The sequence below is a fragment of the Xylaria bambusicola genome (assembly GCF_022495145.1).
Source record: "Xylaria bambusicola strain CBS 139988 unplaced genomic scaffold F5B22scaffold_8, whole genome shotgun sequence".
Taxonomy (NCBI): Eukaryota; Fungi; Ascomycota; class Sordariomycetes; order Xylariales; family Xylariaceae; genus Xylaria; species Xylaria bambusicola.
In genome coordinates, this window is record NW_025953561.1 from 979194 (window position 1) to 994820 (window position 15627).

General features: G+C 49.2%; 6 protein-coding genes across 6 annotated transcripts; 3 read left to right on the forward strand and 3 right to left on the reverse strand.

Annotated features, from left to right (window-relative positions):
• Positions 1-213: 213 nt before the first annotated feature.
• Positions 214-1059, reverse strand: F5B22DRAFT_548473 (uncharacterized protein). The gene is made up of 2 exons (XM_047972928.1): positions 908-1059; positions 214-756 (listed from the first exon to the last, which is right to left on the reverse strand). The coding sequence occupies exons 1-2, from the start codon at positions 1002-1004 to the stop codon at positions 506-508; spliced, it is 348 nt and encodes a 115-aa protein (XP_047833742.1). The 5' UTR covers positions 1005-1059; the 3' UTR covers positions 214-505.
• On the reverse strand, positions 1060-3483 carry F5B22DRAFT_548472 (kinase-like domain-containing protein). The gene is made up of 5 exons (XM_047972927.1): positions 3246-3483; positions 2350-3143; positions 2170-2224; positions 1846-2098; positions 1060-1746 (listed from the first exon to the last, which is right to left on the reverse strand). The coding sequence occupies exons 2-5, from the start codon at positions 3119-3121 to the stop codon at positions 1141-1143; spliced, it is 1686 nt and encodes a 561-aa protein (XP_047833743.1). The 5' UTR covers positions 3122-3143; positions 3246-3483; the 3' UTR covers positions 1060-1140.
• F5B22DRAFT_548459 (uncharacterized protein) lies at positions 3239-4260 on the forward strand. Its single transcript, XM_047972926.1, has one exon. The coding sequence runs from the start codon at positions 3357-3359 to the stop codon at positions 4083-4085; it is 729 nt and encodes a 242-aa protein (XP_047833744.1). The 5' UTR covers positions 3239-3356; the 3' UTR covers positions 4086-4260.
• Positions 4261-5125, forward strand: F5B22DRAFT_548551 (uncharacterized protein). Its single transcript, XM_047972929.1, has one exon. The coding sequence runs from the start codon at positions 4436-4438 to the stop codon at positions 4895-4897; it is 462 nt and encodes a 153-aa protein (XP_047833745.1). The 5' UTR covers positions 4261-4435; the 3' UTR covers positions 4898-5125.
• Positions 5126-9433: 4308 nt separating this feature from the next.
• F5B22DRAFT_596019 (xaa-Pro aminopeptidase family enzyme) lies at positions 9434-11946 on the reverse strand. The gene is made up of 6 exons (XM_047974191.1): positions 11684-11946; positions 11409-11622; positions 11160-11351; positions 10742-11005; positions 10197-10656; positions 9434-10136 (listed from the first exon to the last, which is right to left on the reverse strand). Exons 2-6 carry the CDS (start codon positions 11619-11621, stop codon positions 9883-9885), a joined length of 1383 nt encoding a protein of 460 aa, XP_047833746.1. The 5' UTR covers position 11622; positions 11684-11946; the 3' UTR covers positions 9434-9882.
• On the forward strand, positions 11947-15539 carry F5B22DRAFT_596029 (uncharacterized protein). The gene is made up of 11 exons (XM_047974192.1): positions 11947-12086; positions 12146-12866; positions 12928-12936; positions 12991-13171; positions 13228-13271; positions 13337-13734; positions 13903-14356; positions 14446-14820; positions 14878-15009; positions 15107-15200; positions 15261-15539. Exons 2-11 carry the CDS (start codon positions 12189-12191, stop codon positions 15473-15475), a joined length of 2580 nt encoding a protein of 859 aa, XP_047833747.1. The 5' UTR covers positions 11947-12086; positions 12146-12188; the 3' UTR covers positions 15476-15539.
• Positions 15540-15627: the final 88 nt, after the last annotated feature.

A 15627-nucleotide genomic window follows, 5' to 3' on the forward strand; every position in this document is an offset into this window, starting at 1 on the left:
TACTTCTTTATATACCGATACACTATAACAAATCTCACCTGTACACGATCGATCAGTCAGTCGGCACGATCCAGCGCAAGATGAGTTATTCTTGAAAATAACACACACACACACACACACACACACATATATATATATATATATATATATCCAACATGTCTCTGATATCATATATCGCACATCTCATATACCCCCAATACCTCTCCGCATATCTAAAATATCTATATTAAGTAGGTCGGTAGATATCTATCTATTCTCTAAGCCTGAGGCATACTACCATACGGCCATACAAGCAAATACATATATGCAGTATCTTCTATCTCATCTATTTCATCTCATCTCATCTATCCCGCACAAACAAACCAAAGCACGTAAAAGTAAAGCACGCGAAATCAAATCAAATCAAATCAGGCTAATGATTAAATCACCACACCACATATCTTTCTTCACAGCAAATACAATTTAAAAGAAAATCAAAAAAAAAAAATCAAAGTCAAGATCGAGATTATAAACAACGCCATGCTTTGCTTTGCATTTCATCGCCCTGGCCCCTTCCCGCTAGTTTAATTTCCATTATACTAATAATGACGATGATGGTGATGATGATGGTGACAATGACAACGGCTATGACAATCCATATTGATATGATGCTGTTGATGTAGATGATGATAATGACGATGACGATGACGATGAGGAGGATGAGGATGAAAGTCTCAGGTATGGTGGCAGTAGAGTTTGGGGTGGGTGTGGTGTCGTCTCGGGTATATGAGCAGATCAGATCAGAGACAAGACAAGACAAGACAAGACAAAATACAGATATGCGAGACCCGAATCCAAACTGCTTGGGTTCGTTTCACGGTGTGTGTGGACTCGTGAATACATATATCTTGCGTCTTCTTTCTCTCTCTCTCTCTTCCTTTCTTTCTTTCGATCTTTCCTCCTGCAGTCATCAAATCAATCCCGTTTTCCAGAATATAATCACATACACCCAAACCGCCCGGCATTCGCTTAACAACAAAGTGCTCTTCGTCTTCTTCTTCTTCTCTAGACAAGGGATGAAATTTGAATCTCGTAAACAGAGAGAGCTTGCTTAAATTCGCCCTTCTTTCACCTTACCACCCGCTGGCCAACCCCCCAGTACTACCGCTTCTTAATCTCCGTGGCCCAACCGTCTATCCCTTCGCCCTTAGACCCAGGTACTAGGCTGTCGAGTTTGACGTTCTCCATGCCCGGCGTGTTGTCGAGCCAAGGATGATTGGCCATTCCGCCCGCATTCGCTCGCTTCTCAGGCAGCAATTCGAGCATAGGTGTCAGGAAATTAGAAACTTCAGTGGGATGGTACTCCAGTGGCGGCTCTTCCTCGGCGAATAACTCTTCGACAGCATCTTCGTCTTGGCCAGCCTTTCGGGCCTCCATCTTGGCCCTTACCTTGGCCTCTGCCCGGTCCCTCGCGGCTTTTTCCTTCTCCTCCCGTTCTTTTGGTGTAAGCTCTTTGGGGTCTTTCGTATCTTTGAAATGGTACTTCTCTCGGAGCACATCGGGTAGTGCCCAGTGGCGTAGGCGGTGAATGTTGCGTAGTTCACCTCTCTTATTGAAAATCTCTTGAGACCAGCGTCCTGTTTTCCACAGCTCTTTAGGAAAGGGGCCGAGAAGTTCTATAATTTGCGCAATATGATCATCATCTTTACCATACTTCGTGCCCGACTGGGGGTCGAACAAATAATCGCCCGTGATTAGCTCAAACACCTTGATCATACATTAGTTAGCATTTCGCCTTATTGAGAAACGGTAGGGTTCTGGCGACTGGAAACACTACGAGAAGCACAGCAAAGGAACCAGACATACCATGGCGGCCATACTCCAGACATCAGTGCTGGCTCCCCATTTGGCGCCTAGGATCACCTCAGGTGAGCGGTATTGGCGAGTCTGAATGTCGTTTGTGAAGTGGTGGGAGACCCAACAGGCATTTCCCAAATCAGCAATCTTGACATTGATGATTGGGCCACTCCTCTTCCTCTTCTTCTTATCGGTAGTTGTGGCCCCGGGGCTATTGGATTTGTCGAGGGAGATACCCGATACTTCCTTCGTCAAGATATCACTACAGACAAACCAATTTTCGTTAGTATGGGAGAAACATTGGTAGTCCAACCTATGTGCTTGAGTGCTTACGCTGTTTTCTCCCTCTGCCCCTGTTTCTCGCCCGGTGTTGCCGCTGGAGTAATATCTGAGTATAGTCAGTATCTTGGTTGAGAGGTTACTACTAGCCATGATAGTGATGACCGAATCATGCCTCGCATCCAACGTTGAGCACTAGTAGAATAATTTGCAATGACCAAAGGTTTCACTCACTCTCATGTAAAAGAGCGTTCAGACTTGAATGCGATTTAGGCGATGGGAAGAGGTTGTCGCGGTTAAAAGTTGCATTAAGTGGTGAAGGGAGCGGTTGGCTACCGGTGATGAGGGTCCTTCGCCGACGGCGTCCATTGCGATTGTTCTCCTTATCCGCGCTCTCATTCTTGACCACTTTCTGTACAACTTGTTCCACGTCGCCGATCTCTATTAAGACATTTTCTGGTTTGAGATCTGTGTGAATGATGCCACACTCTCGGTGCAGATAATCCAACCCCATCAACACTTGCTTCGTTATTTGCATGACGAGCTCTCGAGGTATGCCTCTGTGCTGCCATTTCTTGATAAGACCCAGGAGGTTCTCACCCAGCACCTCGAATACCATGCATACGTGTACACCGTTCGGGCCCTTATGCTCGAATGAATCGAGGAGACTGACAACGTATTTCCGGCCGGGGTGGTTAGGATTCGCCTGGACAATCTTCTGGAGTAATTTGACCTCATCTATAGCGGTCTCGGTGTAGTGGCTGGCGGACCGGACCACTTTGAGGGCGACATGTTTGCCATTGGTATTATCCCGCGACAGCCACACGGTAGAGAAATGGCCCCAGCCCAACTTCCTCACGACCGTATACTTGCCGTCTTTGAACTTCTCCCCTATCTGGACAGGATGGTAACCACCCTTGCAGTAGTCTTCAGAATCTTCTTCATCGGCCGTGTTTTCGGCAGCGTCCTCGGGCCCAGACGACGATGTCGGAGAATGCTGGTTCATGTTGGTGGCAAGATGTGGCGGTCTGTATCACAAGAACGTCAGCTCTGTGTCAGTAGGCGCAAAGGTAATCGCATAGAGACAGATGGGCGACACAGAGAAGTTGAGTCCGAAATCTGCACAATACATCTACCAAAATAAGAAACAAATGACCTGGACACAGCGCAAGCAGATAGATAGGTAGATAGGTAGGTAGGTAGCCAGGTAGCCAGGGAGGCGGACAAGTAAGCACGGGGCAATGAGCGCAAAAAAGAAAGAAGCAGTAGCAGCGACAGCGGCAACAGTAGTAGCAGTAGTAGCAGGAGCAACAGTAGCAACAGCAAATTGGCTGGCGGCAAGCTGGCGGCAAACTGGCAGCCCTAGGCCAGGTAGGCCGAGGGTATGGCAGCCCGAAACAAGATACAATATGGGAAATGACACCCAAAGACCAGCAAGCAAGCTCAGGCAGTGGGCCAGCCAGGTGATTCTCATTGTGTGCGCCTCTTCTGGCAAAACGGTGGGGGCGGGAACACAGCAGGCGGGAGGGGGGTTTCTGGCGGTGCGTGCCAGTGGTGGTCTCAGCGGTGCGCGCTTGGGAAGCGGGAGTTGTGGTTTTTTTGGAGGGGCATTTCACACGAAGAGCAGCCATGTCATTGGCGAGAACTGGGGGGGGGGGGGGGGGGATCAATCACCTTTTCTTCGCCATAGTGGTGGCCATGGTGGTGGGGAGAGAGGGCGAGAGAAAGAGAGGCGGCGGCCGACGAGCTGGTGGGATACCAGCAGGCCCGTATATAGAGAGGAAGGGGGAAATGGAGGAAAAGAATACAAGATAAGAAGAACACAGCAAGACAAGGCCGATCGAGGAGGAGTGTGTGGGAAGAGTGACAATGAGGACGAGGATGAGGACGAGGAGAGTGGACGGGAGTCAAATGGTGAACGAGGACATGGACATGGAATGGGACAGGTCTGCACTGGGGGGGTTAGGTAGGTACCTTTAGCGGGATGCTAGGTACCTACCTAGGTAGGGTGCTGGGTTACTGGGGGTTGTAAGTAGAGGGGGATGCTGGGTGCTGGGTGCTGGGCGCTGACTGGGTACAGCTGTGCGCTATCTAATAAGTACTTCACATATACAGGGACCAAATGGAGGGACTGGATGGAAGAAGAAGCAGCAGCAGCAGCAGCATCCATCTGATCTCGAAGGAATCGGTAGGTACTTTGAGATGCATCGGTTCACAGAGCCAGACCAGCTAGCTAACTAGCTACCAATGCCTTATACTATCGGGATGTGAATATACTGAGTAGAAACCTTGTGAATATGGGAAGTGAAGTGCACATCAGATGGCCAGCGCAGCCCCTCTCGTGGTGGGAAGCGACAGCACTGCTGCAAAGCAAAAGCCCTCTGAGCGAACGACAGCAAGACAAGCCCGTGGCGATGCGACACCGCTTTGTCTCATTGCTGTCTTGCCCAGCCCCTTGGTTCTGGATCTGACTTGCAGTTGTGGTCCTCTGCACTTGTTTGGATCATTCGAGAAGCCTTGTAATGGCTTTCGAGTCGAGTCTTGTCTTGTCTTTTTCTGTGTCTCTTGTCTCTTGTCTCTTGTCTCTTGTCTTTTTTTGGCCTTCAACCCCCGTCCCAGAACAGAGCTTTTGTTACCACAGCTATGCAGGGGCTTGTGGTCGTGGGGGGGTTTCTACAGTCAAACACCCTTGAACGAAAGAAGAGAGGGGAAGCACTTGAGGCCGCTCTGCTTTTTCAACATAGCACGGCTGGGTATCTCAGGTAGGTATGTAGGTTGGTAGGCATAGATACCAGGAAATCAACGCAGTGTTGGTGGTACTGCAGGTAGATAGATGCTTCTCACTTCCTCGACCCTTGAGTCGTCTTTCTACGAAGTACTGTAAGTAACCCCCGCCGGTCTCCCCGCTCTCCCTCCCGTCGAAAAGGTCGACGTCGTGCCAGGGACTTTGCTGGGTTTGTCTTGTCTTGGCGCCTCTTCAGGGAAATCTAGTCAGGGGTGGCCACTTGACCCCGCCAATCCAAGATTTGGCGACCAGTGCAATCCGGAACGCCGAGCGGGAGCGCAAACGAATTGCGTCAATGGCTTGGTACCGACTGGAATCGCGGGGGCACGGGTTATATCAGATGATACGTGATCTTGCATTTCTTGCGATCCCCAGCTTTCTTGAATTCCCACAGCTGCGCGGCTACCAGGGCTCCTAGCGAGACAAACAAGGAAACTGGGGAAGGGCGGGTTATGAACACAGCTTGCGCGCGCTTACGCGTGGGCCGAGAGACGACGGGGGAAAATGTAACCAAAACCGACGAGACGGGAGAAAAAGCTCACTTACGCTGGAACTGGCCCTTCTGTTGTGATGATAGGCTTCAGCCCTTCCTTCTTCCTCTTCTTGCTGTTAGAGGTTGCCGAAGCCGGGCTGGTGCCGGTACCGTTGGCGCCGGCCATCAGGGGCACAGAAGTCTGTTGCGCAGCCGGCGGTATGGCAGCAGCAGCAGCAGCAGCAGCGTTGATGGCGTCGGCGTCGGCTGTCGGTGCGGATTTCGGCACTGTAATGGTCGCAGGCGCCGACGCAGAGCTAGAGTTTGTCGCGTCTCTTGTGCTATTATTCATCTTTGCAGTGTTGCGCCGGATGGAACCCAATTGGGGAGGACTCTGGGGGCAGGGGGGGGTTCTCTTTAGTCGCCCCTCGTCGTGGTTGAGCAGGAGCTTTTGAGGAGAGAAGCGGTGACACGCGCGAGATTTGTGTTAGAATCGAGACTCGAAGCTCGAGATCCGAAACTCGAAACTCGAAACTAGCGCGACGGGAAGACGAAAGGGTGGCTGGGGTTCGTTTGTGCCACCAAACGATCGGTTTTGCAGGGACGCAACGCGGGGGCGGTTCTTCGCTCTAATGTGTAAGGGTAATACAATGCGCCGTCGAGGCGAACGGGGCCACGGCGTTCTGTATCGGTCGCAAAAGTAGGTACAACACAGTGTTGTCGTCTTGTCGTCTAGTCGTCTTGTCGTGTCTAGCTACACATGTCTAGTAGAGTATGTCTCTCTCTCTCTCTCTCTCTCTCTCTCTCTCTCTGTCTGTCGGTGGCGTTGTTGTGTGTGTGTGTTGTGTGTGTGGGTGCGTACGTGTGGTGAATGGGACTGGCAATGGAGCACAGCCCAGCGGCGACTCTAGGGAGAATGCAAATACCTAGTCAAGGCCGAAAAGTGGATAACAGCTTTCGCGAGGTTGAATACGGTAGCTCTGGATAGGATTCGGCGCTATACTATGGCATTGGATCCTGACTGTTGCTCTCCTGCTTAGTATAGGTAGTCTCGCGTCATCGTCCACCGACTCAATATCTACGAAGCACGACCGGGTCGAGGGTAGGGTGCCAGGACGGTGCGCGAGGCCAACACCGGCATCTATTATAAGTACTCTATCTAGACCTAGCCAGGCCGTCTACGGGTCGTCGGTAGTCGTTGTGGTGGTCACGGCGGCGCAACAACCGAAGACGGCTTGCTGTAGGGGGGGGGGGGAAGCAATGTGCCGGGTGGTGTGAAGACAATGAGCTTGTCTCCTGCAGGTGTACAATGGTCGTGATGTATAACTAGGTAGGCCGAGTAGCAAGCATGCCTACCTACATATGCATAGATATCATCCCTATAGGTGTATGCACATGCAAGAAGAACAATGTAATCGCAGTGCTTGCTTGCTTGACACGATAAAGACAACCTTATGGACGGGGAATTTTGGTGGGTTTGGGTCAATGTAACAGTTCGATCATCAGATGGAGGCTGATACTAGCGATGCAACCCTGCCTTTCTTCCATTGACTGTACCTAGGGAGGTACCTAGTGTAGTGTAGTGCGCGAGTCACAACAAGGGAGCAAGCAAGATGATGCTCGTGATCCTGACAGATGATAGTGACAAGAGTGATAACGAAGAGGTGGCAATCTGGACAACCTTGTAGAAACTGCTAATTAAAAAAAGCAGCCTATGACATGGAAAATGAATTAAACTTGACCTACAAGCCAGAGGGGAAAAAACATAAGCAATGAGAAATCTCCAAATTACTTGTAATTACAGCTTATCCATGTTATGCCTGGCGTGGGAGAAACGGGGCTAATGGCAGCAGAGGCGACGACAATGACCTCAGCCTCGACTGGTGATGGTAATGATGATAATGATGATGATGAGACTAGCCAGACGGGAAAGAAATGTCGAAACCACCTTCACCTCGACCCTCCCGGGATCTAGTGTAGCTATGATAAGGCCCCCTCGGCCCCCCTCCGCAACCCGCGTCACGGCGGCTCCATGAGTTACATCGAGTCTGATCGAGTTAGATAGGGATTTACATAATACGCTCGTGGAGTGGCCGAGCCTCGTGATAGGTCGATGCTCATGGCCTGCGTCTCCCGCCTTTTGTGTACCCGCCCACGATTGATAAGCCCTACTATTAGTCTTTATATTGCTTCAATCTCGTTTGCGCCTCACTCCTACTTACATAGCTGTGTATACGATAGTTCTAGCACTAGATACCACCCATAGCTCTACAGGTACTTAGGTAAAACAAGACGATCCATGAGGCACCTAGTCGAGTATTGTCAGATAATAAACAGATAAACCCTGGATGCTGCATAGATACCAGTCAAGAGCAACGTCGGAAACTTACAAGGACATCAAGGTAGTATACATGTATATGTATGGCCCGCGGATGCTGCAATGCATGGATTTTTGAGATTCACAGGTCGGTAAATTCAAGACAAGGGCGAAAGCAGACATGTCACCAAACTGAATGAATCATGAATGCTCGAGGCGGAAATGTTGAGGTCAGGTTACCCCTTTCAAGCCCCTGCCATGGCAGTTCACATGTCACCGACGTCAGAGATGTCAAGGTCAAGGTCAATAACATAAGCAGTCCACGACAGTTGAAATTCATATACGTATGTAGAGACCGCGACAACAATGCTGCGACAACTCCAAAATTACCGCGCGCTATAATCCGACCTTGAGGAGTTGCTTGATCCAAGCTCATCTGCGTACAGTACAAGTCCATCTAGTTTATAATCTCGGTTAAGCGACATGCCGCCTCCTATTGACAAAAGTTGTGTGAATGAGCGCGACCTGCCAATCAGACAGACAATCTGCGTCGAGGCAGAGCAGATGTTCAAAGTCTCTCTCGCCCACGATGCAACCCCGCGCCATGTAAATACACATACATGCATACCTACCTAACGTCGTAGTGTAGGTCTGTCTTGATTGGGCAATCCGAGAACGGCATGATGGTATAAAGTAGAAAGAGACATTTATCTACCTACTCTACTATGTATGTACACTGCCTCGTCGTACGCTACCTACATACGGTAGGTATCCAGATGCTACCATCCCATCAGTCGCTGCTGCTACAGCTTGTTACATTGTCCACGTTGCCTAGTGACTCCTCCTACCTATTTCTAGAATGTCGCTTGTGACGTCGATGTGCACGAAGGAGCCATTTGTGCCAGCGTGCGAATTCTGATGGACCTCTCGGGAAGTAATACCTACGCCAAGGTGTGGAGGGTAACTTGCCAGGCTGCTTACCTACATTCAAGCGAGGCAACTTGTCAGAGGCGTTCAGCTTTCGTTTCCTGTCTCTCACTACCCTAAAAGCCATCTAGATATTGAGTATAGTGGTGGGTGCCAAGCCAACCGGAATATCCCGCAAAAATACCGAAGTCACCATACAGTAGTCTACAAGCCTCCTTGATCTTGCTCGTTAATCTGGCTTGTCACTGGAGGGTGTCCTTCGCGCCCAAGAGACAGCCCAAGAAACAAGCCAAGCTGGCGTAGTGTAAGTACTTAGTAGGTAGCGAGATATCTAGCAAAATGTCTCAAAGGTGACGACATTCTGCAGCTGCGGGACTCCTCCTTCGACAGCGTGCATTAGGGGGAAAATGCTGAAAGAACCAAGGGAAGCAACGGAAAAAAAAAAAAAAAAAACTGCATCAAACATGTCGCAGGTGGCCCGACAACACGCCACCCGCTCTACCTACTAGGTACGTCCTTGACTCGGTTCTATTCTATTTACAGAAAGCAAACAGGCGACGACAGGATACAGTTAGGTAGATGGAACGGATGGATAGGCGCAGTCATAGGATGCCGATTGCATCATACCCCATCTCCACCACCAAATTACATACTTACATCCCTCCCTTTTCTGGCGAAAGCAATGCAGCGCCCCTCCCGACCAGTTCGGCCTAGCATAGCCGAGACCCAACATCGCCCTGGCATAACCAAGCTAGCCATCCCGGTCGTGGAGTGTAAGGGTTGAAGTGTCGCGCTCCCCTCTCCAAGAAAGGACTGGAGCTACAGATACGACTGTCGTTGTCGGGACAAAACAGATAAAAATAATACCAGGGAGCAGGACAAACGCGACACAGAGAATAGGGATGCAAATTTGTGTGCTGCCACTTTCTGTCCGGTGTCCGACACTGTTATTTGTGGCGGTGGTATTGCGTAAGAGCGGCTAGCTACCTAGCTACATATATATGTACGTAGGTAGGTATTATAACAGACTTATTTATAGGCGATAAGCTTTTTCCTCGGAAAGCTTATAACAAGCAATTCAAGATGATATCTTACGGTTGACTGTCAGACATTGACGCCTAGCTGAACGAAGCGTCGCAGTGCGAGCTGGGAACTATAGCAATATTGTGTTGGACTGCGCAGATACATTTGGCCCAAAAAATGAGATTTAGTAATTACAATTGAGTTTACTAGCAATAATTCGTAGTGTTGCGCAGTATATCCATCTCATAGCTCGCTAGGGCTTTTTGAGGCGTCCTCGGCCGGCGTGCTAATGAGGAGGAACTTCTCCTGTCTCCCATATACCCACTCCCACGACTCGGTATTCGCGTCCCAATAGACATCTTCCTCCTGCGGGAAGAACAGTGTCTGGTTTCTCTCGGGAACGAAATGCTCTGCATAGAGCTCGATGCTGTAGTAGGTGTCCTTGAGTAATGGCATTTCGCCGAGGATCGGGACGCCATCTTGGAGATTCGTCATGCCTGTTATGAAACATGTGAGACATATATATAACTTTTTTAGGGAAAATACCATCAACGCACCTATTACTGTTCCCGCGGAGTGACCCCATTCACCTGTAGGATGGCAGTAGATCTTGCCTTCGATGCCCTCGTCGCGCATCTGGGCTAGAGATGCCTTCAGGATCTTGTTACCGTTCCATCCAATCTTCATGTTCGCTTTGACTATATCCTGCAGGCGATTCGCCTTCTTCAGACCCTCGATCATTCCCTTGGGAATATCGGCTTCTGTCTCTCCTGGATATAGCACGTAGCCTAGATGCTGCGTGTCCGTATTCAGTCCCAGCGCCGTCACACCGAAGTCGGTGTGGATCAGGTCGCCATATTGAATGGGTCGGTCTGCTGAAGCCCGTAACTCGCTTCGAGAAGCGGTCCGCTCTTTTTTCAAGGGGAAGCCCTCTGCTGTCAGGATGTAGACGCCAGGTTGAAACCATGTCGTGTAATTGAGAGACTGAATCTTCTCTCGCATCCACCACTCGAGGTCCTGTGAGAAACGTCAATATAATCTTAGCTCCCTCACGAACTCTGATGAGAGGTTCGTATAAGAGATTCAAAGCATATAAACTCACCAGAGCCGTCGTTTCCCCAGGTACAATCACCTTCTCGCTAAAGGCCTCCTCGATGATTGCCCATGCGGTCTCCTGCATACGCCGGTACCAGGGTAATCTACTAGGTACCATGGTGGCCACTACCTCGACGGGAAGCATAGGCTCGAGGGTGAAGCGATCCGCCCACTCGTCGCCGAGCGCTGACGAGATTGTGTCTAGCTCGCCAGCATGCAGGCCAGATGCGAAAGCGATCTCAGGATGAGTGTTAAGCGCTATGTTTCGTGGCTTTGGAAGCTAGTGTCAGTGATTGCCATATGGTCAAGGATTAACGGGAGTGTGCAGGAGAGCAGAAAAGAGACATGGCGTTTAACTAAGCAATTGGTACTCTTTTCTTTTCTTTATATGTTAGGTAACGATGGATGAAGCCCTGATTACTGACCTGTTGCTCGGCAAAGAGATTGCGTAGGTCCTCCCAAACACCCGCCGTGTTGTCAATCCACGAGTACGCGTTCTTAGCGCCATTCTTGGGCGAGGCGAGAAAGAGATGCGTCGTCCGTCGTCGCGCCGAGAACTGCACGGCGTCTTTTAGTGCCCAGAATACCGTGTCTTCGGCATATTCGCGTTGGCTCATCTATGCATGGCACCGTGTCAATGCGGGTTGAATTCTCGGTTGAGAGGGGTTACTAACTAGCCATGCGTCTATGCCATATTTGCGGAGGAGACCCGGGATCAGCGCTTTACGTTCCTCGGTCCATGAGTTGACGATATCAGCTTGTTCTTGTAGAGGCGGCAGAGTATGAATCTGGGGTGTTTTATCCGAGGCGCTGGCGGCAATAATCTCGCTCGCCCAGAGTGCAGCTATGAGCGCGGTGGTAAGACCAGACAGCGCCGAAGTTCGCATCCTGATGAGATTGAGCCTCACTATTTCACTTTATCAACCTAATGGCGAGATTGTTGAAATACCTTGGTTTGAAAGATAAGACTAGAGTAACGAGCTTGCAAGGCTACTCTCCTCCGGTCTAGATGCCTACCCCGTTGTTTTCCAGTATGCTTTAAGTAAGCCGCTCGGTTACCTGCTGATTTAGGAAACTGAGTCCCTTGATTTTATACCATTTGTGATCTGGCTAGGCAGCGATAATACTATTGACATAAAATGGCGCTACAAACGTGAAAAGGTCTAACAACAAATCCCAAGCTTTACCCTCGCCAATGCAATGTCTCCAATATCATCAAATAATAAAAAAGAACTTAATTGACTATACATGGTAATTGATTCGCAAGGTTGATGAGCTCTACATACCTAAGGCGCCATGCCATGCAGCCAAGACCTATCTAAGCCACAACTACTCCAAGGTCAGCCTAACAAGTAGGTACATTCGCGGCTAGCCAAATTGATGCTAAACTTCTAACTCGATCTATTTCCAGCTTCACCAGCGACTCTAGTAAGAATGAGCAGTGAGATAGGGCGATGGCCACTTATAGCGAAAGAGCTTCATGCTTGAGTGCCGACCCTCACGATGATATCAGAGACCCCGTCTTGCATTACTTCGGATGTCTTGAAGCTTGGCAGCGTGACGATTTCTTCGATACCGCATCACCATATTGGATCAAACAAGTCAAGACACTCAAAGACTCAGGCATTCTTCGCCCCGATGCCGAACGGAGAATTAGAGCCCAGCGGGGAGCATATCGAAATCATTGCGCCGAGGAGCTTCACCGCGTGTCGCTTATACTCAGCGCCCTTGCAGCAGACGAGAAGAAGTCTTATTTATTGACAGACTTAGCTAGCAGTCTAGCAAGATGGCGATCCTCACGGCAGTATGAGTTAGGCATTGAACTGGTTCGCAAATGGAGGGCTGACAGACGCCTTCCTAACGGGGCTGCCATTACATACCCGAAAAATGAAACGGGAAAGTTGTACAATCCACATAGCAACATCAAGGTTCAAGTTATCGCGTTTAAAGAAGGCCTACCTTGCAACCTTGACCCTCAATATGCGACGGGAACATTTCCAAACCAAGTCACGAATGTACATGACTTACTCCGACACGAAAAACCACTACTATCCAGTCTCCTCCAGCAAAAGAGAATTGATAATGCTGGAGCTGAGTCGATGTGGATCCATATACCATCAAACAACATGCTGGTGAGTCTTTGAGTAGCAGTATACGGAAAGACAAGATAACCTAATAGGTCTGGTGTATTAGTGGGTTGAAGTAAGTCACACCGGGGTCTTATATACGCACTTTCAGGTACTAAGTCCGAGACAGGAGGTCATAGCACGTTACTATGGAGAAGAAAAACCAACAAGAGAACAGATGCGAGATGGTGATGAAGCGTCACGAACCTCAAGGCTTCTGCGGGACTACTTTTGGAGGGGGCAAGAGTATGGAGATTCAACGAAACCAAGCTCACATTTCATGCGTCCATTCTCCGAATTCATTGCGCCGAGTAAGATATCTAGATTGCCCAGGTGGAGTGGACAGGAGTTGACAAGTCCGATGAAGGTCGTCGTCACATGGATTCAGAAGCCGAGAAAGTCGTTTTATATGTAAGTGCCCATCTCACGGGAAATGCCTTAATACATTCTATCAATCGAAAAGTTGACATTACTAGGCGCCATATCTCCACTGGGAAACTTCAAGACAGCTGAACTTCATTACACGCAAAACCGAAGAGAGTATGGCTGAATATACATATAACCAGCGGCGCGCGGCGGACTCCGAGAAACGAAGGAGAATGAAAGACAGGGAAGGCCTTAAGATGCCTAACCTCCCTTCACTGTGGCCGTTTTCTAGGAAACTCACGTTTGCAGAGCCGGAGAGAGAGGGGCTCAGGTATGCTGAGCCTCGGCGTACACGATTTCAAAGTAAACATCCTTTAGGCCAATATCTCCTTGGCATGGCACGGTTATACGAGGAGGTACGCAACTACGAGGATACCTCTTTGATTCAAAGATATCTCTTTGCCAATCCCCCCCTTCATCCGCGACGGACTTTGGATCAGGGATATTAGTAAGTTGAACCCAGAATCATGCCTTCACATCTCTTTCATACGGGGGTAGACGCAGTATTTATTTTATTTTATTTTTTGGGCAAACAAGAAGTATACTAGCTTGTGTATCCGCCTAGAAACACTTATTAGTTTTGTTCAAACGAAGCTGATAATCCTCGTTTTAAAAGCACAACGGTCCGGAGCACTCGGGCAAGGAACCGAACCCAAGTACTCTACCGAGCGACGACGCCAGCTAAATCGAAAAGCCATCAATTTGATAGCTCGACCGGCCTATGGACATGCCCTCGTAGTGATATTCCATCTGAAGGATGCGATATATGCCGCGAGAACGTGCGAAAAGTCTCCAGCGTGGTGATGGTTGACCAGCTCTGGATGTGGGTTTTAAGTCCACAGGTAGTAATCACCTGCTTCCCTAAAAGATACGGACTACGCGGCCCTGATCCTTCTGGTGTGTTCGAGGCAGTTCAAAAACGCCTGATCCGGGACAGGCCCATTCGTTCTGTCTTTGCAATTGCGCAGACCATCCTTGACGAATGCTCCGATACGTTATTTCGGAGGATGAAAGACTTCAGTGAACAGCCCCCTGTGCTGGATCTATTCTCCGAGGCTATTCAGGACGTGGTATGTTATAATGCACTGTTTCATCCCCTCTCCTGCGTCATGCATACCCTACTTCCATCTCAGGAAGGCCTCACTAAGACGGCCAACAGTCCCGGAAGCAAACGCTAGAGACCCGCCGTCTTTGGGACTGGATTGACCGCGCGAGGCGGATTAATCGACAGCAGGAACCACACCAGACCATAGGCACCCTGCCTTGGACGATGAACACTGAAGGCAATCTCGAGCAGGAGATCCAGGATATCGTCGAGGAGTTGGAGATTATGATCTCGTTAACCAAGACGCAATTCGATGTGTACAAGAAGTTCATCCAGCACGCTTCTAGGTTCCTGGAGGACCGATCCAGTGGCTATTGGTGTTCTGACGGCGAAGCACTATGGTTTGGGCCGAGGTTACTAGTCAAGGTCGAGGAACGAATTAGGCATTTGGAGTCATTGCTTAAGGATGCTTCTAGTGCGGCTGATCTGGTAAGATTTTGCCCCGAGTATCGTGGTGAAATATTAGCTGGTTCTCACTGCATTTAGGTTAAGGACTTGTCACAATTGCGCCAGCAACAGGATAGCGTTGTCCAGGCGCTACAGTCTGTAAAGCTGTCGCTAGACTCGATGGACCAGGGACGAACTGTCATGGTTTTCACCATTGTGACCATCATATTCGTGAGTTTCCAAACAGGCTATCTATCCCTTTTGCTTTTTACTCTGCAATATTAACGCGTCGCGAGATGTTATGAATCTTTACTGAACTGTATCCTAGTCTCCTCTCTCGTTCCTTTCGAGTATATTCGGTATGAACAATGCTGAGTTCGGCAATAACCAGTGGAAGGTGGCTGATCAGTTAAAGCTTATCTGTAAGTCAAAATAATATATATTATCGTTATTCTCAGCTGCCAGGGCTGACAATGAAGTAGTATCGATCTCTGTAGGTGTTACAGCCCTCGCCTTGGTCTTTGCGAGTAGACGCGTAAGGGCTGTGGCCATCTATGTTGTGTTCTGTATCGCACACCCGCTCCGCACTTCTCGCCGAGTATCGCGTCTGCTTGGTTATGGTTATTGGCGCATGAGAAATATGAGAGAAACTGTTCCGGAGTCTTCTTTAGCGGCTCGAGCGATCACAGGCGTATGAATGATTTTGTCTTATCTGGTGTAGAGTTACAAATCAAATAATATATATATCACACAGATCTGCATCCGTGACTTTTGAGAGTGTGTGAATCAGACTTCTCATGTCTAAGTATCTAACTCTATATGCCGGATATATACAAAGATTAAAGCTGT